The 23,572-nt window shown below is 40.4% G+C and overlaps 1 protein-coding gene across 1 annotated transcript in view; it reads right to left on the bottom strand.

The window, feature by feature from the left end:
- LOC117877977 (bifunctional heparan sulfate N-deacetylase/N-sulfotransferase 3) overlaps positions 1–21,188 on the bottom strand; it is a 103,380-nt gene extending 82,192 nt beyond the window's left edge. The window contains exons 1-2 of the mRNA XM_034771723.1: positions 20,755–21,188; positions 12,108–13,235 (exon numbers count right to left, since the gene is read on the bottom strand). Of these exons, the coding sequence (XP_034627614.1) occupies positions 12,108–13,088 (981 nt within the window). The 5' untranslated portion in view covers positions 13,089–13,235; positions 20,755–21,188. The remainder of the gene's footprint in view (positions 1–12,107; positions 13,236–20,754) is intronic.
- Positions 21,189–23,572: the final 2,384 nt, after the last annotated feature.

Raw genomic sequence — 23,572 nt, 5'->3', positions numbered from 1 at the left:
CACAACTACATTTATCTTTCTGAGGAATTCACTCCCTTTTTCCCATTCTCACAGCCCCATCTGCGACTGTCTCACAACCTAGCCTGTCATCACACTCCCAGAGGCTAGGGAGGATTAGGCATAAGAAGAAGAGGACACGGGAGGACATGTTCTCAGAGCTTATAGCCTGCTCCCGAGCCCAGGCAGCACAGCAGACCCAGTGGCGGGAGAACTTGTCCCAAATGCACCAAGCCAACATGGATCGGGAGGAGAGGTGGCGTCAGGAAGACCAGCAGGCGACTCAAACCCTGCTTGGACTACTGAGGGAGCAAACGGACACGCTCCGGCGCCTTGTGGATGTTCTGCAGGAACGGAGGCAGGAGGACAGAGCCCCGCTGCAGTCCATCTCTAACCGCCCTCCCCCGCCACCAAGTCCCATACTCCCTTCACCCAAAGTGCACACAAGGAGAGGCGGCAGAGTCCCTGCTAACTCTCACTCCACCCCTGCAGAGAGCTCGAGCAGCAGAAGGCTCTCATTCCCCAAAGTTTGACAAGTTCTTTCCTTCCCGCCTGACACAAGCCCCCGTCCAAGTTTCACTTCCCAGTCCCATGTGTAGTTGATAATAAAAAATATGTTTCTGTTAACTACTGTTTCCATCATGTTCTTTTGGAGGAGGGGGGGAAAGGGGGGTTGGTAATTGGACAGGACAGTCACCTTTGGCAGGGTACATAGTCGGGGGCAGGCACAGCAGCAGGGCACATACATAGTGCAGTGATGCAGTGACTACTTACCCTGGTTAGTCTGGGAGGTTCTTTTCATGTTATGTGGTGGGGGGTGGGTTGCTCTGTGACTTTGTGGCAGGGGAGGGCAGTTAGAGATCTTAAGCGGCGGTCCTTAGGCAGGATCACAGAGCCACACAGCAGGGGATCTGTAACCGTCCCCCCCCTGCCACAAAGTCACATAGACCCCCCATACACACAGTCCCTATCAGGAGGGGTGACAGGCTCCGTTGAAAGAACCATCCCACCGCAGCGGAGCCTGTCAGTCCTTGAGTTTAGAAGCTGCATTCGCGCGACTACACTACACCCGCTCCGCACCACAGTCTGCGTCCCAGTTTTTAAAAATTCCCGCGAAAACAGTATCAAAGAAAACGGTGTGCTTTAACAAAGTAGAACTATTTTTATTTTGAAACGTATGTTGGAAGTGGGGTGAAGGCTTCTCTGTACACAAAATTAGAAAGTCACAGGTTACCCTGCTCACTCAGGAACTTTGCTTTCAAAGCCTCCCGGATGCACAGCGCTTCCCGCTGGTCTCTTCTAATCGCCCGGCTGTCTGGCTGTGAGTAATCAGCAGCCAGGCTAATTTCCTCAACCTCCCACCCCGCCATAAAGGTCTCCCCCTTGCTCTCACAGAGATTGTGGAGCACACAGCAAGCTGCTATAACAATGGGGATATTGGTTTCGCTGAGATCACAGCGAGTCAGCAAGCTTCTCCATCTCCCCTTGAGACGTCCAAAAGCACACTCCACCACCATTCTGCACTTGCTCAGCCGGTAGTTGAAGAGTTCTTTTTCAGTGTCCAGGGCACCTGTATAGGGCTTCATGAGCCAGGGCATTAGCGGGTAGGCTGGGTCCCCGAGGATGACTATAGGCATCTCCACATCCCCAACAGTTATTTTGTGGTCCGGGAAGTAAATACCTTGCTGCAGCCGTCTAAACAGACCAGAGTTCCTGAAAACACGAGCGTCATGAACCTTGCCCGGCCATCCCACGTAGATGTTGGTAAAACGTCCCCTGTGGTCCACCAGTGCTTGCAGCACCATGGAAAAGTAGCCCTTTCTGTTAATGTACTGGCTGGCCTGGTGGTCCGGTGCCAGGATAGGGATGTGAGTTCCATCTATGGCCCCACCGCAGTTTGGGAATCCCATCGCTGCGAAGCCATCTATGATCGCCTCCAAGTTTCCCAGGGTCACTACCTTTGGCAGCAGTACATCAACGATTGCCTTGGCTACTTGCATCACAACAACCCCCACGGTAGATTTGCCCACCCCAAACTGGCTCGCGACTGACCGGTAGCAGTCAGGCGTTGCAAGCTTCCAGAGGGCTATGGCCACTCGCTTCTGGACAGTCAGGGCTGGTCGCATCCGGGTGTCATTGCGCTTCAGGGCAGGGGACAGCAACTCACAAAGTTCAAGGAAAGTTCCCTTCCGCATGCGGAAGTTTCGCAGCCACTGTGATTCATCCCAGACCTGCAGCACTATGCGGTCCCACCACTCAGTGCTTGTTTCCCGGGCCCAGAATCGCCGTTCCACGGCATCAACATGACCCATTGCCACCGTGATGTCCTCGGCGCTGGGTCCCCTGCTTTCTGAGAGGTCTGTGCTACTCTCAGACTTCAGGCCATCACCGCGTTGACGTAGCCTCCTCGCCTGACTTTTCTGCATCTGCCTCAGGGCAACCTGTATGATAAGCTGCGAGGCGTTGAGAGCGGCCACAACTGCAGCGATGGTTGCAGCGGGCTCCATGCTCACAGTGCTGTGGCGTCCGCGCTGTCAATGACTTGAAAAGTGCGCGAAATGATTTCCCGCCGGCGCTTTCAGGGAGGGAGGGAGGGCGGGAGTGAGTGATGGATGGATGACGACAGTTACCCAAAAGCACCCTCGACACATTTTTTTACCCAGAAGGCATTGGTGGCTCGACCCAGAATTCCAATGGGCAGCGGGGACTGCGGGAACTGTGGGATAGCTGCCCACAGTGCACCGCTTCCAATGTCGACGCTTTCCCCGTTAGTGTGGACTCACAAAGTCGAATTACTGTCCTTAGTGTGGACACACACGTTCGACTTTGCAATATCGATTCCAAATATTCGATTTAAGTAAAATCGAACTACTCTCGTAGTGTAGACAAGGCCTTATTTACAAATAATCTTTATTTAAAAACTAAATCAAAATAGTAACATAAATAAGGAAAGAATTCCCCTTTAAAATCCAAAAGGTGTTTGAAGATATTTTTAAGCGTTCTCTCTGGAAGGTGTTGGTAAACAGTCTGGTTTATTCTCTCAGTAGTTCAAGGTTTCTGAAACCTTTTCCCACCCATCCTCCTTTAAGACACACAAAAAGTATTCAAACCTCCCCCAGATGTAAATATTTAGGCCCCTCCAACGTACAAATAATTGAAAAGGAATGTTCAAGAAAGTCCTTTCCCAATTTTTTTTTTAAATCATTTCAGGGGTGTATATTAAACATGTGACGGCCATTCTTTCATGTAAAAATATAGCATATTGGATGGAAGGATACTTGAAAAAAACTTAACAGGACAGCATAAAATATACCCTGAAAAGTCCCATCAAATCTAGGCACATTTGTAATATAAAGATTAAAAAAAGCAAAGAATTTCATACAGTTCCTATGAGCAGGAAAGTTTCAAATAAGGAATAGAGCTTGTTCACCTAAACTCAATAAAAGCATCTGCACGTTTATAGCTTCTGCATATCCAAAACATAGCAGATTGCACGTAATCATACAAATCAGATCTGGTGTGAGAAATCCGTTAGACTAAGCAAAGAAATATTGAACTCAGCAGCTCAGGGATGCATGCAGTAGATAGAAGCAGGAAGCCCGCCAAACAATCAGTGGGGCCACTGGACGATCAAGGTGCTGTAGAAGCACTCAAGGAAGATAAAGTCATTGCAGAGAAGCTAAATGAATCATTGGATCAATCTTGACTGCAAAGATTGAGAGAGATCCCCACACCTGAGCCATTCTTTTTAGGTGACAAATCTGAGGAACTGTCCCAGATTGAGGTGTCAGTAGAAGTGATTTTGGAAAATATTGATAAATTAAACAGTAATAAATCACCAGGACCAGATGGTATTTATCCAAGAGTTCTGGAGGAACTAAAATATGAAATTGCAGAACTACTAACTGTGGTATGTAACCTATCATTTAAATCAGCTTCTGTGCCAGATGCTGGAGGAAAACTAATATAACATCCATTTTTAAAAATTACTCTAGAAACAACCCTGGCAATTACAGGCCAGTAAGCCTAACCAGTACCAGGCAAATTGGTTGACACTAGAGTAAAGAACAGAATGATCAGACACATAGGTGAACATGATTTTGTTGGGGACGAGTCAACTTGGCTATTGCAAAGGGAAAGCGTGTCTCACCAATCTATAAGAATTCTTGGAAGGGGTCATCAAACATGTGGAAAAGGGTGATCCAGTGGAGATAGTGTAGTTGGACATTCAGAAAGCCTTTGAAGGCTTGAGAAGAGTCCTTCACCAAAGGCTCTTAAGCAAAGTAAACAGTCATAGGATAAGAGAGAAGGTCCTTTTATGATCAGTAACTGGTGAAAAGACAGAAAATAAACGATAGGAATAAATTATCAGTTTTCAGAATGGAGAAATATAAATAGTGGTGTCCCCCAGCGGTCTGTACTGGGATCACTGCTGTTCAACATATTCATAAATTATCTGAAAAAATGGGCAAAAAGTGAAGCAGCAAAATTTGCAGATGATACAAAATTATTCAAGATAATTAAGTCTAAAGTAGACTGCAAAGAGTTACAAAGGGATCTCACAAAACTGGGTGACCAGGCGACAAAATGGCAGATGAAATTCAATGTTGATAAATGCAAAAGTAATGCACATTGGAAAACATAATCCCAACTATACTTACAAAATGATGGGGTCTAAATTAGCTGCTGCTACTCAAGAAAGATGTTGGAGTAATTGTGGATAGTTCTCTGAAAACATTTGCTCAATTTGCAGTGGCAGTCAAAAAACTAACAAACAATGTTAGGAGCTATTTGGAAAAGGATAGACAATAAAAGACAGAAAATATCAATGCCACTATACAAATCCATGGTCCGCCTACACCTGGAATACTGCATGCAGTTCTGGTCACCCCATCTCAAAAAAAAAAAAAAAAGATATATTAGAATTGGAAAACATATAGAGAAGCACAACAAAAATGATTAAGGGTATGGAACAGCATCCATATGAAGAGATTAAAAAGACTGGAATTTTCAGCATGGAAAAGAGATGACTAACAGGGCATACGATAGAGGTGTATAAAATTGTGACTGGTGTAGAGAAAGTGAATAAGGAAGTATTATTACTCCTTGACATAACACAAGAACAAGGGGTCACCCAATGAAATTAATAGGTAGCTGGTTTAAAACAATCAAAAGCAAATACTTCATCACACAACACACAGTCAACCTGTGGAACTCATTGCCAAGGGATTCTGTGAAGGCCAAAACTATAACAGGGTTCAAAAAAGAACTATATAAATTCCTGGAGGATAGGTCCATCATTGGTGATTAGCGAAGATGGTCAGGGATGCAACCCCATGCTCTGGGTGTTCCTAACCTCTGATTGCCAGAAGCTGGGAACAGATGACAGGATGGATCAATTGCTGATTGCCTGTTCTGTTAATTCCATCTGAAGCACCTGGCATTGGCCACTATCAGAAGACAAGATACCGGGTTAGATGGACCATTGATCTGACCCTGTCATTGATATGACCTTATGATCTGACAGTTGTTCTTATGCAGACTATGGGACACTAGGTATTAATTCTCATAGGCTAAATTCTCTCCTCTGCAAGAGCACTGCTCAGTGCAGGAGATAGGATGAGGAGGACATTAGGGTACTGGTTATAGCGTCCTGATATTTATCAATGGCCCTAATCCTGACAGGACTTAGAGCAGCTACCAATGGACTCTACTTCAGTGCAGAATTGGCAAAGTGTTTGTAACTCTGAACAAAACATTATGGTTGTTCTTTCAAAAGTTTACAACTGAACATTGACTTAGTACAGCTTTGAAATTTTACTATGTAGAAGAAAAATGCTTCTTTTAACCATCTTAATTTAAACAAAACAAGCACAGGAACAGTTTCCTTACCGTGTCAGTTTAAAAAAAAAAAAAAAAAAAAAAAACTTTCCCTTTTTTTTCAGTAGTTTACATTTAACACATTATTGTACTGTATTTGCTTTTTTTTTTTTAAATCTCTGCTGCTGCCTGATTGCGTACTTCCAGTTTCAAATGAGGGGTGTTCATAAAAGCACAGCCTTTTAGGCTACTAAAAGAAACAGATAAGTGAATGGAATATAACATTGTCACTGGATAATAGCCTCTTCCTGATAGATAAATATTGAGAGAGAAAGAGAAACAATTTATTGAAAATGAATACGGAGGTGATGTTACCAAGTTTATTTTCAGTAGGAGGCAATTAGGCTGCAATAACATTTTCTTCCATTGACATTATTCCTATTATATCAAATGTGACAAAGTAAATAAACTAAGATGGATGGACATTGCTGAGTGACAGCTATTCACTGTACTATACTGAAAAAAAAAAACCCTATATTCTTATTGGCTTAAATTTCATACAGCGACAGCCACATCAGTAATGATCAGATAATCTCAATCTAAACACAATTTGAGGGTTTTTTTACAGCTAAAATTACAGTAGGGTGGCCTCCCCATTATGGTTACGATTGAAACTACCTTACTGTTTAATAAGTTAGTAGTTAGAATGTTGATAAACAAAAACAGCAAGGCCTGACTGCCCCTCATTAGTTTTTGTATTGAGGGACTTCAGGTAAAAACAGTCCTATGCCATCAGATTTTTCAGAAGTGTATTAATTCTGTGTGCCTAAAGCCTGGGTGCTGAAGCGGAGATGTCTTCTGCCTGATTTTCAGATGCTGAGGACACTCAGCTCCCCCTCACTTCAAAGGAGTAACTATAGATTTGTGAGCAGTGAGCTGAGGCTAAACAATCAATATAACAACTATTTTCAAAAGTGATCAGTTCCCATTTAGACACCTCAATAAAGTGGCCACTTATAAAAGTACTTAGGACCCAGTGGTTCCCGTTGTTCTAGTGACTTATCTAGGTGCCTAAATGGAGTTATTAAACTTTTAGTTCTTTTGAAAATCTGAGTCTATATATACCTTTACTGTAACTCATAACTTATCCTGCCTCAACTCTGCTGCATTGCCTTTGTATCTATCACTCCCTCTTTTATTATTTGTGAAAGAACATTAACTTGCCCTGTCAACCATTCTGTTTCTTTTTAACAAGTTAGTAACTAGAATTAGGCCATGTCTTTTGAACCCACAGTACCTCTGAGGAGCGTTCAGGACAGTGAGACTCATTACACTATGGAAAAAGTATAGTTTAAGCTCACCCAAACCCACCCAGAGCAGTTTCTTTCAGGGTTTCCTGGTGGCAACAATAGATGTTTTACCCATCTTATGTTCTTCAGCCTAATGATATGAATTATTAACTTTGCACTGTGTGGGATCACTGGGGTGGGGATAGGGCTGTCTGTACTCTCAGCTTCTCCAAAGCACTTGTGTAGGTCCAACCATAAATTGAACTAAAATGATCTGTAGAACTGAACAACAATAAAGGCTCCATTAGTGTTTCAGGGCCCCACTGTGTGACTTCAATCGAGTTATACTAGGAATGAATATGGCCAGAAATTTAATATTAAATTTAATAGGAAATAAGTTATAATTATGTCAAACAGCTCTGTAATTTTTAGATGAAACTGAAATACATAGAAAAGCATCAGTTCCAATGCTACATTGTTAGAATTTAAATGTTGTTAGCTTAGCTAAAATGAGTTAATCATGGATGCTGAATATAAACAACATCCCTATTAGGCAGTCTATTTTCATACTTGAGACACACAATTCTCTGTGTTACAGGGAGTGCAGCAGAACTCAGCAAAACACTATCCCTCATATCTAATATGATGGCATTTATACACAAATATGGTTTTCAATAACAGATATTCAGCTGCTTCAAATTAATTCTACTTCATTCATTCAGTATGTCATTGTGTTGCAGAGGATAACTCCTTCGATATTAATAGAAATGGAGATACATTGCATCTGACAGTGCTAACAACATGTTTAACAGAATACATTAGCTTTAATTAGATTAAGGATCTGAAATGAACACTTTTTTCAGATGCTACTGTTTCAAAAAACAATTCTATTTAAATGGTTGCATCTGTTGTACTGGTTCAGAAATTATCTCTGCTTTGATATTACTTTCCATTAGAGCTGTGAAATTATTTAAAAAATTAATTGCGATTAATCACACTATTAAACAATAATAGAATACAATTAAAATTTTTGGATGTTTTCTACATTTTCAAACAGTCAATTAGCTCCAAAATGGAATCTCAACTGTGCTACCCATTCCCAGTCAATACCTTCACAGTCTTCTTTCAGGCTGCTTTCTCAGTATCTGCCCAGGTCCTTTCTTCCACACTCACTGCTGCTATCATGTCCGGGTGGGGAGGCACCATTATCACAGTATGGAAATAGACAGCATTGTGGGCTAGGATGGTCACCAAGTGAAGAACAAAGGGAGGAGGAGCACTTGATTTCAATTACAACACGGAATACATAGTGTACAGTGATCACTTTATTTTTTATTACAATTATTTGCACTGTAAAAAGCAAAAATAGTATTTTTCAGTTCACCTAATACTAGTATTGTAGTGCAATCTGTTTATCATGAAAGTTGAACTTACAAATGTAGACTTATGTACAAAAAATAACTGCATTCAAAACCAAAACAATGTAAAACTTTAGAACCTACAAGTCCACTCAGTCCTATTTTTTGTTCAACCAATCGCTCAGACAAACAAGTTTGTTTACATTTGAAGGAAATAATGCTGCCTGCTTATTGTTCATAATGTCACCTGAAAGCGAGAACAGGCATTCACATGGCACTGTTGCAACCGGCGTCAAAAGATATTTATGTGCCAGATGTGCTAAAGATTCATGTGTCTCTATGTGCTTCATCCACCATTCCAGAGGACATGTGTCCAGGCAGATGAGAGGTTCTGCTCAATAATGATCCAAAACAGTGCGGACCGACATGTTCATTTTCATAATCTATCTCTGATGCCACCAGCAGAAGGTGGATTTTCTTTTTTGGTGGTTCGGGTTCCGTAGATTCTGCATTGGAGTGTTGTTCTTTTAAGACTTCTGAAAGCAAGCTCCACACCTCATCCCTCTCAGATTTTAGAAGGCACTTCAGATACTTAAACCGTGGGTCGAGTGCTCTAGCTAATTTTAGAAATCTCACGGTATCTTCTTTGCGTTTTGTTAAATTTGCAGCAAAAGTGTTCTTAAAATAAACAACATGCCGAGTCATCTGAAACTACTAGAACATGAAATATATGGCAGAATGTGGGTAAAACAGAGCAGGAAACATACAATTCTCCCCCAAGGAGTTCAGTCAAAAAAATATGTTAATTACATTTGTAACGAGTGTTATCAGCATGGAAGCATGTCTTCTGGAATGGTGGCTGAAGAATGAAGGGGAATATGAATGGTTAGCATATCTGGCACATAAATACCTTGTAATGCTGGCTACAAAAGTGAAATGCAAACACCTGTTCTCACTTTCTGGTGACACTGTAAATAAGAAGTGGGCAGTGTTATCTCCTGTAAATGTAACCAAACTTGTTTGTATTAGGGATTGGCTGAACAAGAAGTAGGACTGAGTGGACTTGTAGGCTCTAAGGTTTTACATTATTTTGTTTTTGAGTGCAGTTATGTAACAAACAAAAAAAAACCCTACATTGTAAGTTGCATTTTCATGATAAAGAGATTGCACTAGAGTACTTGTATGAGGTGAATTGAAAAATACTATTTATTTTATAATTTTTACAGTGCAAATATTTGTAATTAAAAATAATATAAAGTGAGCAGTGTACACTTCATATTCTGTTGTAATTGAAATCAATACATTTGAAAATGTAGAAAAACATCCAAAATATTTAATAAATTTCACTATTGATTAAAACAGCAACTAATCACAATTAATTTTTTTAAATCATGATTAATTTTTTTGAGTTAATCGCGTGAGTTAACTGCAATTAATTGACAGCCCTATTATCTATAAAATTTCATTTTTTTCCCCTCCATTTGGCAGTAAGTATTTTGTAAATACCATGAACTAGCCTCACAAAATAGTAACAAATCTCACTGCTTTTACGTTTTCTTTAAGAATTAAAGATATTTTATTCTCAATGAATGTCTTTTAAATTTGTCTGTATAGTTTATTGTTTTTGAACACTAACTTCAGTGAATTATTATTCTAACAGAACCCAAAATGTCATTTTGAGGTTCACTTACGGTGACCAGATGTGCCGATTTTATAGGGACAGTCCCGATATTTGGGGCTTTCTATATCTATAATATATAGGCTTCTATTATCCCCCCATCCCGATTTTTCACACTTGCTATCTGGTCACCCTAGGTTAACTTCACAGAAAAAAAAAAAATGGGAAAAATACTATTTCTGATCCTCATAGTTTATTATAGTGGAGAACCTGTATTATTTCTTAATTCAGGTTTTATTTATGCATTTCATTAGTCCAGTACTTCAAAGCAGCTTTGTCACACTGACTGAAATGGGAGCAGCACCAGGCTCTAAATCTTCCCTGTAATTCAACTTTGTATTTAAGAGGTTCTCAACACCAAAATGAAATGCTGCAACCACACATCACACACAGACAGAGGTTATCGTGCCTTTATATTTGTATGAAACTGCTTAGGTATCCAAAAAGTGAAGATCCTTACAGAATATGTGTGTTGGAGGCTACCCAAAAATGCTTTCAACAGTTTTATATCAGAAATATATCAATTTTAATATACTTTAAGGTTATCGTTTTATGTTTTTGGAAAAATTGAAAGAATGTGTCAATTATAATTTTGAAGAAAAACTGAGTGTGAAATTGTCAATCCGAAAACACTTGTTGAATGAGCCAATATATTTAGAGGGTTTTGTAGCTTAATAAATTTAGTGGTAATTTAATGAGATCCTCTTTATCAACTAAATACAGTTTAAAAAAAGCAACACTGAAATTAGCAAAATATTACCCACTAATAGTGGTCTCTTACAACTCTTACACTGCCAACATTTCTAGCTAGATTAACAAATATCTTCATCATTTGTCCAATTTTTAGCTTCTAGAACAGAGACCTCAGGTTTTGCAAGGTGTTCTTTGTTCATCTGTTTTACTACTAGATTCTTTCAAAAAGAATAGGTGTAAAGCATAAAAATGTGTTTCAAAGGTCATCCTCATTCACCCATAACCCACCACTGTACTTGAATGGCAGAGCAACATAAAGTGTAAAAGGACTCTACATGTGTTTATAACTAAAAACAGTGCAAAACTCACAAGCACTGGAAAGTCAACAAGTGACAGAGTGATTATTTCAAACATGTATAAACACTAGCTTGGTTGCATGTAAGAGACACAAAATATGGAAATAAGAAGGGTGAAAAGCTGTGACTAACTCCTGACACTTCAAAAATGGTTAATAATCCAATATGGTCTTCTTTAAAATTTATGTTGGCATTTATTATCAGATCAACTCATTCACCTTCTGCTTGTAAGTCTGGCTGAAGGGCAACATGCATGTATTACATACTAAGGATCTAGCTCCAACCCTGAGAGGTGCTGGAGACCTCCTGGAAAGTGCGAGTATCCTCAATTCCCAGTGAAGTATCTCCCATGAAGTGCTTAGCACCTTGCAGGATCAGATTCTTTCCAATTTCTTAACTTTTTATAAGTTTGGCTGCTATTAGTGGGAAACCCTATTCTCTCTATTCCCTTTCATAGATGCAGAGGGCTCTGGATACAACAGAACCAGTTTCCATGTGGGCAGGAAAGCAGAATCCCAAGATTCAAACAGGAGCACACACCTTCAGCAAAGTTCAACAGGTGCTCCTTCTCTGTCACTTCGGTGAGTACCTGAATTGGCCAGAGGATCTGTCACTATGATCCACCAGCCTCTCCCAGCACCTTTGCAAGAGACAAGTTAAAAGGCTATAGACTCTATTCCAGCTCTGAGGTTGCAGCAGGTGCCACAAAGGAACTTTGTAGCCTGCAAGGGAGAAGGATTCTGTCTCCCCAAACTCCAAGGGATTTTTCCTGTGCCAAACACATATACTTGGGATTGGTGCAGCAAGACAGAGTTGCATTTTTGGTAAATTTCAAATATTAATTTCAGTTTAAAAAATAAGAATTCATGCTGAAGCTTTTGCAGTAGCAGAACAGTGGTTTTTGCACATACTGTACCTGCACATCATTGACATTCATCCTTGTTCCTTCCTTCCCAACAAAGATGTCATCTATGTCAACAAGAATGTACCTATCCAAGGACAATGTGAGCTTTTTCCCAGACAGGAAAGAGACGGCATCTATAAAGATCAGCTTGTGCAGCCAAAAGTTCAAGTTGTTGCCGAAGAGGACTCTCTGAATCCCATCATGAAGCCCCAGGTCATGAACTACTGTGGCATGGAGAGCATTTTTAGTGATGGGTAGTGGGAGGTTTTCTGTAGTCTTTATTTTTGCAAATATCACTGGCTGATAGGTGGAATGATTAATCTGGAAAACAGTCCAGTCATTTCCAGGCAAGGGACCTTTATCAAGCTTAGAGGATTTAGTTACATGAAGCAATGGGGAATGAGGGTTAACACAACAGTCCTTAACACCCAGATTGCCATGAACATGGAAAGGAAAGCCCTTAAACTGAATGCTCTGCAAGCTGTTCTCGCTGCCTTTATGGAATCCAATGACACCCACACCATATTCAATACAGTATTTATCTAGAAGGCCTTTGTTCCATGAGTCCATATTCAAATACTTTAAAATATTTTCATATACAATGAGAACATATTTGCCTTTATTTTTGTCTATAAGCACTGGAAGATCACCCTTCCCAGGAGCAATCTCTATGTGATACTGAAATCTGCTGGATTCTAGAATTGTTATTATATCTTGACCGAGTGTTGAGTACTGGCTTTCCACAAACACCAGCACTACGGGATCAGTCCTCATGGGATCAATGGGCTTCACTGTCTTCAGCTCCACTAACTTGTATGGCAACAGCTGAAGATCACCACATTCCAATTCTGAAGAGATCTCAGAAAGTTCATTTTCCTGTTTGTAGCCATTATACAAATAGTAGGCAGAAATAACAATGCTCACCATACAAAAAGTGGCAAGCAAGATAACTGTTCTTTGAAAATGTCTGTGAAGTTTCATGATAAAACTCATGTTGTATACTTGCCTTAGATTGCTTCCAACAGCAGCAGCATTAAAAAAAAACAACTTTTCAAGAACTTGATCCAGTCCTGCTTAATAATTTATGTCACCATTGCAGCACATATGTCTATCTTCAGCAAGCTTTATAGACAGTATAGTCTAAAAGAAAAAGAAAAGTAGAGGTTTAATGCATCCATAAAAATATTATTGCATTTCAACTAGCTGGTAGCAGGCAAACCATTGCTAAGTATAGGCTCAGAAATTAATTCAGAACTTCAGTAGTTTTTTTTGTAATGTTTTAACCAGTTCTGTTAATTCCCCCCTCCATTATTTATTATATTCATATTCTATGACTCACAAGTTTCACCTTTGCATGTCCTAATTCTACAGGACATGAGTAAGAGATCCTACACCCCACCTGTAGTCTAGTCCCAGTTACTTTCAGCATGCTTGTTACACAAGCACCACTTTGGTCATCATCAGGAACTGAGCACAGGATATCAAAAGCTAAGAGACTCTCTACATCTTGAATAAAAAGATCAAGGCCCAGATTTTTAAAGTGGGTTTTAATTGGAGTTAGATAGTTAGGCACCTAGTGGGATTTTCAAAAATGCTGATCTGCATCATTAGGCACCTAAACACCTTTTAAAATCTGGCCCTAGATCCCATAGCTGGCAGCTGTAAGAGATAACCTTTTCTGTGGATCAAGCAGAGAGAGGGACATGTTACATACATTGAAAAGGGGGTCACACTGGCAGAGAGCTTCTGCAGACTGAGCTCCATTCCACACAAGTATGCATATCCCCTGCCCAACCCCCACATCCTGCCCCCACTTGCATAGGAAACTGTATCAATTCTGCTGCAAGTATACAAAAGAAGACAGGGATTTGGCCTGCACTAAAAACTTGAAAGATTCAAAGCAGCACACCCAAAATTGGCAAGACAGGAGCTTCTCCTGTGGAACTCAAAGTGTAGGACACAGGGCATTCCAATGGTGTCCAGCCAAATATTTTCATGTTATATAATTTCCTTTCCTGTCATTTTTCTAAAAGCAAAGCAAGCAAGCAAACCCTGCCTCTCCTCACCCTCCACACATAGGGGATTTCATAACAAGATTAAAAAAAAGGTAAGAGAAGTTATGGTTGTATGCTTAAATGCTTAAAGTTAAAATTTCTCTCAAGAAGTTAAAGTTGCATGCATATCCTTAACTCTGCCCTGTTGTGTGTACACATGATGGTCACACACTACTTCTCAGACAATACAATATAAACTACAATCTTTTCTACTATGTTAGATGCATATGTGTACTAGAATGTACTATTCTGTTTACATTAAGTATTTTATACTAAAAGTATGCAATAAATCATGCTTATATATTCCATATTAAATATAACATACTCCAGATTAAGTATAACACAGGGCAATAACAGAAACTTACTGGCACGTGAGCCACCTAAGTTTGCAACTTGTGCTCTGGGCTGTACCTAAAGAAAACTGTGGTGTTGACTAAAAGGATAATAGCTACTGACAAAATTATTAAAATACCTATTTGAAAATATAAGCTGGACAAATATGACAATAAAATTAAATATAAAAGAATAAAGCAAGTATTACAAGACAGCTAACTAAGGTTGCAACAAAAATTGTGTATTATATAGTATTATTTAGGAAACAGAATATCAATGTAATTGCAGAATGTATCATATATAATACACAGGGGTCGATATTAAGTTTGTGTTTGCAACATTTAGCTTTGTCTTTTTCTGACTTCTGAGTGCTTAACCACACACCCTCTTATTGTATTTTTAATGAAACAGAAAGAGGTATATTATTTTTTTTTAAAATCTAACACTGAAGGAGCCACAAAATTTAAAGCCAAAATCCATTGCTTATATATGTAAAATCTACAGGGTTAAACTGTAATGGACCTCACTGACAATAGTGGGTAAATCCATCTGTAAGGGCAAAACCTTGCAATTTGTGTACAAACTGGCAGATGATGCCCGCCATATACCTATTATGCAAAATTTACAATTGTGCATGTTTTTAAGAGGACTTTGGCCCACAACACTTTGTGCTCTGCTTCTGCCAAGTTATCAAGCTATTTTGCAAAGTGCCTATTCCTGGCACTTTGATAATATTTATTTCAGAAAATAACTGAACAAGACAGAATAAGTTTGTGCACCACAAGAAATGCAAGAAAAACTAATGTTTACAAATGGTTGAAGGAGAAGATTAGTAGTGAAAGAGATTTGGGGGTCTTTCCTGCATCTAATATAGTCAATAGCAAAACTCCAAACTTAATTGCCAATTTAAATCAGGACTGGAGCAGGCCTTTTATTTTCAAATTTCTGATTGGAAGTGTTACTAAAAACTCAATGTCCTCTTAACTTTCTCAACTTTAGCTACATTCCAGGGGCTTGATCCTGCACAGTGAAAGTAAGGAGTATAAACACAAGGTAAAAAGTAATGAGCAGGAAAGTAAGCTGAGGGGAATCCAATCCTGTTTTAAAGGTAGCTTTAGAACATGGCACCCAAGTTTTTCCTGCTTAATAACAGGACCAGGGAAAAGTTGTGAAAGCATAGCTATGTTTCTCATTATATGATGGGGATTATGCCCATGTCTTGCCAGACAAATTCATTCTCTGCCCATCTCTTTCCCTTTTTTACCCTGTGTTCTTGAGAGCAAAGGAAAGGTGCACAGGTGTATTAAGACTTACCACACGCAGTGGAGAGGCTTACACCTAGCTCTTATCTTTAGCAACTGGCCATAACCATCACTCACATTTGCACTGGGGCACAACAAACTTGCCCTCCCTGTTGCACACTGTGTTCAAAGCATAAAGGTGAATTGTTCAGGATTGGGGGTGGGGTGTGTGTGGGGGGGGGAGATCCTGGCTCTAGAAAGTAGAGACAGCTGTCTGAAAAGAGAATTTGCAAATTTTATTAAAAATAAAGACGAAATGACAATCTGCATGTGTTACAAGGATCAACAGAATAGTTTTGAATAGTGAGCACCGTTACATGCTTAGGCTATTATCTTCAGAGGGACTATCAGCCTATCTAGCAATAAAGAGATGGTTGATCTGAGTGGAAGTAAGGTAACAAAGAGAAAGTTCAGTCTTGAATGATTGAGGCAACGTTAAGAGGTTGTTTTCAGATAGGCTTCTCATTTGTGGACACAATTTGTAGAATGTTTGTGGATTTTTTTGTTTGGTTTCTAAATACAATTATTATGTTAGACTACCAATGAAATACTTCCTGAAAGCAATCTATTTTATGGAGTGATCCGAATGAAGAACTGTGGTAATTTGATTAATAAAACAAAAGAAAGGGCGTTCCAAGCATAAGGAGCAGCACATAAGAAATCAAAAAGGCTTCTGAAAAGTCTGAGATTTTAGAAGAGTTATGAGTTTGTTAGTACTGTTTTGGTTTGGTACCTGTAAAAACTCGGGACCGTTCCTCAACTAGTATAACCAACAAAGCTCATTCACTTCAACTGAACCATGATGATTTACAGCAGATGAGGATCTTGCCTCATATGTAAAATAATATAGTACAACCGAATCCAAGAGCCCCAAACATTGCACTCCCACTATTGTAGGGCCTTGTACCATTATTGTACAATACTATACAATGACTTTTGAAGGAGAACATGCCCATCAGTCTGGAGCAGTGCAAGCTACCCCTGCACTTCTGCACCTAAGTCCCTGTCTGAGCATCCCTAATTTGATCTCTAAGACTTTTGCATTCATTAAGTATATACCTGCGGATTGAGACCAGAATCTATTAATCTAGGTACTACAGCATTGCTTCTAACATGTTATCTCACAGGGCCTCCCAAAGATGAAAAGAAATAATCTCTTTTGTCTTCCCCATAAGTAAATTTGAATAGCTAGAAATATTTTGATACATAGACAAATAGGTTTCTTGTATGTGAGAAGAACCTAAAGGAAATTTAAGTCAAAGAAATGAGCTTTGTATTAAATTCTGAATACAAGGAGTACCACGGTCATTCTTCTCTCTTATGGGAGCAACTTCAATAGTCCAGCTCCTGGGAAAGTTCTGTCTCCTATACCCACTAGTGCTCATCCAATTAGTTGACAGTTTCATCGTTCCAGCGGAACATAGCTGCAGTGGGAAGTCATGCGCATAGAAGTGGTAACTGCCCAGGTAGCTAGGACCAATCCCCATAAATGGCTGTGAATATTAGGCCAGGAATCTTCAATTGGCCTCTGTATTCAATGGTAAGCCAATGCTGAGAACAGCACCCAGCATGATGTGCTAAAAAAACAAACAAACAAACAAACAAAAAAAAAAAACAGTGTTACTCTGCAAACAAACTGCTGTGCTTTGTGCCACTTACAGCTTTTTCTGGGTGTGTGGTTTAATTCCTGGATATAATGACCAAATCCTCTGTGTAAATCAGTGTAGCTAAATTGACTTTAATTGACCTATGCTGATTTACCAGCTGAGGATCTGGCACATTAGTGGGTTGCAGTAATTGAGGCTGGAGGTCACATATGTATAGATCATGCATATGCCCTTATTGGTTTTTAAAGCATACACATATCAAAGCATTAAAAACGTATATATTACCTTTGCAAAAAGATCTCTCCACTTAAGCCTATGGATCAGGGCATTCAAATTCATGTAGCTGGCCTGCAGCCTCCTTTGTGGTGCACACCCCTCGTGGACTTGGGCTGTGGGTGAAAATAGTGGCCACATCCCCAGCATGACAATTTGGCGCCCTCTGTATGGTACAGCAAAAATCTGCCACAGAGATTCCCATGGTGCACAGGGAAGCATGTAGTCCCCTTGCATGGGCTCTCCACTAGTGTGCAATGGTCTTCTGTACAATGGAAATACAATTTTTCTGTGTGCAGGACTTAAAAAATAATTGGAGAAAGTTATACTCTTGGCCATTCCTTGACATAATTAGTATTTGTGTTTTTTAGAAATGACATCAATTCTAGTTTAATCCATCCCTGCATATTTGGGGTCAATTTCTCAATAAATAAATAAATAAATAAATAAAATAAAATAAAATAAAATAAAATACATCCAAATGGAATCCCACCCCTCATACAAATTGCAGTCTGTTAAAATTGTGACAGGTTTCAGAGTGGTAAATTGTGTTAGTGTTTATCAGCAAACCTTTTAACCCACCAGAAACAGTTCTCTTTAACTCAACTATATTACAAACCTAGTTTCATTAGCATAATTAGTGAAAAAATTAAAAATATCCAAAGCCAAAAGAGAAAATTAAGCCTATAAAAACAGTTTCCCATTTGAAGCAAGATCATTTAGTTTAAATTAAGGTATACCTAAGCCACATATTATATACGCTGATCCCTGAGTAGGAACAGTACAGTTATGCTACACTCAGCTCCTTCTATATTCTGGTATACATAAATTCTTCTTGACATTTGTATTATGAAAACACCTCTGGTTTACAAAGAACAAACAAAAATTATGTGAAGTCAGGCATCCCGAGTTACCCATCAAATATTATTTACTGTAAATGATATTTCTGCAGTTACATATAGCTACATAGATCTTTGTCTCTCTCCTAACCTAATAACACATTAAAACAAAATTCTAGCTCTGTTCCTTTGCACACTGACCACTGCCTGCATAGCTGCAACATAATGTTCAAGTGCAATTTGAAAAACTGGTTTTAAATGAAAACCAGAAACAATACAAATATTTTCCATATTGTGTAGCATAAGCATTAAAACTATTATGATTGGCACATTATTTAACTATACTGAACAAAAATGCCATTTTTAGACAAACAATCATGAAATATGTTGGAGAAAATAAAGTGTTGACATAATTAGGGTGTTATTTTGAAATTATTACATTAATGTTGCTAAACAGGCAAACCTTTGGGAGTTAACGAATGACAAGGTATGAAGGAACAATGTCTATTTGTTGGCAAGCAATGGTGGTACAGATGATAGTATGCATATTTTGGATCCCCAATAAAAATACATACTGCTTCCAAGTACTTGGTACCAATCTCTGTCTGCCATAAAATTCAAGCACTGAACACTCAGGAAAATACAAAATAAGAAAGCTGATATTTAGTCTACATGTTTGGAAGAGATTTTTAACTGAAAGGGATATTGATATGTAACAGTCAAGGAAAGTAATTGAAAGCTATAAGTATCACATAATTTCAGAGCTGGAACAGATGACTATCTGGGGACTTAACATTTCTAAGTGTACCAACTGAAAGGCAGGATGGATTAGATGGACTAAAGATTCTTTAAAAGCATAGAAATCAGGAGGTAAACACTCTGTCCAAATCTTTCTGGCAAGTACTATTCATTTTGTTATTAAATCTCTGTACCTTCAGCTTTCTGATGTATTGTTTTACACAGAATGACACCAGCAGGAAATATTGCCCTATATGGAGGGGATGACTGCATAATGATCTGTTAGTAAAGGAGATTTTAAAATTAATGAAATAGTGTTTAGAAAACTGTTGTTTTTTTAAAAAAGAAAGGTTTGAAATAGTTTAATTTGCTAAAAAAAATATTTTTCCCCAAAATTACTATTTGACATCCCTTCAGTACTTTCTATCCAAGGATCTCAAACAGCTTTACGAACATCACTGAATTGATTTAAACAATATTTCTGTGAAATAAGCATTACTATCTCCATTTTTTATTGAGGCAGAAACTCAATGATACAGAGGCTAAGTGATTTAGCCCAGGTTACAAAAAGGTAGTCTGCAGGAGACTCAGTTCTCCTGCCTCCCAGGTACCTTCACCACAAAACTATGCTATTTCCCACATATTCCTGACTGATGCTTGTCGAAAAGATTAAATGCAGGTATTTAATTAATGCTGAGAAACTTACTTAGGTGAAAAACTGGATAGAAACCCCCCCACACACTTCTACTGTTTGGTCAAAAGGCCTCATATTTCCAAAACAATTATCTGGCAGGCCTGAAGAGTCAACTAAATTGTGTTTTAAGTACTTTACCTAGATAAAATTACTTAAAAAGTCTGATAGAACTTCTCAGGTATATACATGATATCTGAAATAAACATTAGCACATGCCAAATTCTGCATGGATTTGGGAAAATTTCAGATATTAACAACTAATGGGTTATGACTGTATTGTTATGATAATATTTTATTTTTACTAACACAGCAATCAAGCAGCTCTCAATGTCCTAGTACACTAGAGGGCAACAGTGTCACACAGAAAAACCTATTAACTGCAGGGCTGGCTTGGGTACCAGACCAGGAAGACAGATGCTAACTGAGCTAATAAATAAGAACTCTCCCAAATGCGATAAACTTGGGATGTGTCGTTAAAGGCTGTTTTTAGAAACGAAGCCATATCTTGCCAGTTGAAGGGTTAATAAACTACGCTGATAAATATACATCCCCGCAAATAATCGCTGCATACATAACTCTCCAGGGCATTCACACCAGCAGAACCACCCAGGAGCTAAAGGTCTGAACAGACCTGATTAAAATGAGAGAGGGGAAAAGGTCCACACGCACTAAAAGTTGCACAGTCACCAATAAGTATGCCCCGCAGAAGTTTGTTGGGGGGCGGCCGGGAGTGAGGAGATTAGCAGATAATAGAGTTTGGAGACTTTTCTGTCTAGGCTTAAAGCACAAAATGTGAGCCGAGCCCTGCCCCAATGATTACCTCCAGGTGCACTCCAGAAACATGCCGGTGCTGCTTCCACTTCCCCTAGACCTGCTGCATGCAGCTCCTCCTGGGACGGGACGAGTGGCCGCTGCCAGTCTTTCCCTCTCTCTTTCCGCTGCCCTCCCAATCAGGGGCCGCTCAGTCCGGTCTGCAAAGCCCCAACCGAAGCACCAGGAGGAGGCAGGCGGTACAGCCCCTGGAGCTTCCCCTCCTCCCCCAACCAGGGGGAGCTGGAGGTGACTCTAGGCAGCAGCCGGCCGGCACGACCCAAGCGCCCAGGAGACGAAAGAGCCAAGCAAAGCTTTTAGTAGCAGCCGCTGCAGGCGGCGGGGCGCAGAGGCTGTGGGGTGCCGCGGTGGAGTGTGGGCCAGCCAGAGCCCGCCGCCTCTCGCTCTAGAGAGCTGGACGCTGCTCTTCTCTGTGCCTCTCGCACTCGGAGAGGCGGCGGGAGCAGCGAGCTGGGGACTCCGGCTTCTCCGCCATTGGCCGGCGGAGGCTCCTCCCTTCGCGAGTCGCCTCCTTCGTGGGGAGGCTTGTGCAAGGGGCTGGGTGCGTGGCTGCGGAGCTGGCCGCGGCGGGTTTTTAGTCCGTGCGCTGCCGCCACGCGGGGGATGGGGCGCCTCGGCCGCCGGGGGAGCCCAGCTGCTGCACTCCCCCACTCTCTGCAGGCGGCTTGCTGCGAGGCGCCCAGCTCCGCTCCCGCTGCACGGAGCAGTCCGGAGGGGGAGGCGGCGTTGCAGGGCAGGGTCTTTCCTCGTCCCCGAGGACAGTCTGGGTATTGCCAATGCCTCCCTGGCCAAAGACGCCTGCTATCTCTTGCAGTGCACTTTCCTGCCTCCGTTGTATTGAACCAACCGGTGAATTATTAAAAGGTATTTCCACCCAAGGATGCCCTCCAGGCCCCTCACGCCTACGTGTTTCATCCAGTCGCCTCTCCCCGCTCTGGCGAGCTAGATACTTACATGGCCTTCCTCCCTAGTTATGTAGCTATTCCACCTTAACCCCGTGGAGGTTTGTTATTGCACAGATCTACCTGGTTGCATTCATGCACTGGATCAGTGTAAAGAGTGACCTGCTCCAGTTTATTTCAGGTGCAAACCCACCCATTCATCCAAAATCTTAAACCGTCATTTCTGTAAAGAATTAGGATTGTATTTTTTTGCCTCTGTCCACCCTTAGTCTGACATAGTAACTACATCCGAGAACATAACAAACTAATCTCGAGGGTCAGGGTGTGTATGTATACAGCATGTAATGGGGAAATCTATTGGAATGTAGAGTGGGAACTTGGAGCCAGAATACCCAAATTAAATTCCTAACTCATTATCTGCTAGTGAGCAACTCACAAAAGCCCTTAGTTTACACATTTTAAACTGAGTGTGATAGTACTTACCGTCTCAGTAATTAATAGTTGTAAAGCATCCAGAAATGTTGGAATAAAAAGCACTATAGAAATACAGATAATTAATATTTGTGTGTGTGCATGCGTGTGTCTCACACACACACAGACACACCATGTGGTTTGGGCATATGAAAGCTAAATATGGGGGCACAGATGACATGAGTGCTCTGGTTACAATACAAATAAGTATGAGAAATTATACATTTCGTCATACACTTCATTTGCATTGTTATTTATTATTTGTATTCTCATAGCAACTAGGAGCCCTAGCTATGGACAGTGCTGGTATTGTACAAACACAGAGCAAATAGATGAATAGGGACTGTAATTTTGTTCAGTCTGTAGAGTGTCTAGCACAATGTGTCTATAGTGTTGATATTGGGAAGTACTTTGGGCCAAATCCTGTTCAGATGCCAGCAGTCCCATTCTCAGTAGGACTGGTAGCATGAATGAGATGAGCAAGATTTGTTTCTTTATTCACTCACACATGAATAAGGCTTGAAATGCAGTAAGTGTCAGGGGCATGGCTGATGCAGCAGCGCTGCACTGATTGGTGCTTATGAATCACCTCCTGGCTCCAATTCTGCTGTTCTTTCTCAAGCAAAATTCTCAATGAAGAACGTGAAAATTGTTTCCAGAAGAATATATTTATCATATACTGGTAGTTAAGTTATAAGAGAGTCTCAACTTGTAACCTCAGAATCCTGTTCCTTCTGCCCCATTACCCTAACTTTAATGGGGGCAAAGGGAAGTCTGATTAAAATCCTTCACTAAAACATACCCTTTGTAGTGCAGCTTCTGTCAAATCCAAAACTTCTGTTTTCTGGATCTGGTCCAAAACAGTGAAAATCCCAGAAAATCAGCTATATATGAGAGATTTGGGGATGAAATCTTGCAAGAACAGCTCACAAGTTTTCAGCACCACTGATCTGAAGCATACCCTTGCTGTCCTTTCACTCTGTACCTAAACTTCAAACCCGCATTTTAAAATAATTTTGGATTATAATCTGTAAAATGCTTCCTTGGCCCATCTCTAGTTATAAGCATGACAAATTTCACTGTGTGTTACAAGAAATCTTTATGTTACAACATTAACATTAAACCTTCTACATTGTTCTAACTTTTCATTGAAATGATTTGTTTCTCAGTTAGATGTCATTCAATAAACCACACAACTGCTTTTTGTAGGGTATATTTTATGCAGCTTTGCCAGGCTAAGTAAAGTCAGGCAGGGCCGGCTTTAGGCCGATTCCCCTGAATCGGGCCCTGCGCCTAAGAGGGCCCCGCGCCCTAAAAAAGAGTGCCTAACTTAGGTGCCTTTTTAATTTTTTTACTCACCCGAAGGTGGTCCGGGCAGGGCCGGCTCTAGCTTTTTTGCTGCCCCAAGCAGCAAAAAAAAGCGCCGCCCCCCCC

Source organism: Trachemys scripta, chromosome 5 (genome assembly GCF_013100865.1).
Source record: "Trachemys scripta elegans isolate TJP31775 chromosome 5, CAS_Tse_1.0, whole genome shotgun sequence".
Lineage (NCBI taxonomy): Eukaryota > Metazoa > Chordata > Testudines > Emydidae > Trachemys > Trachemys scripta.
Note: the sequence above shows the minus strand (reverse complement) of the source record. Positions and strands in the feature narration are given on the sequence as shown.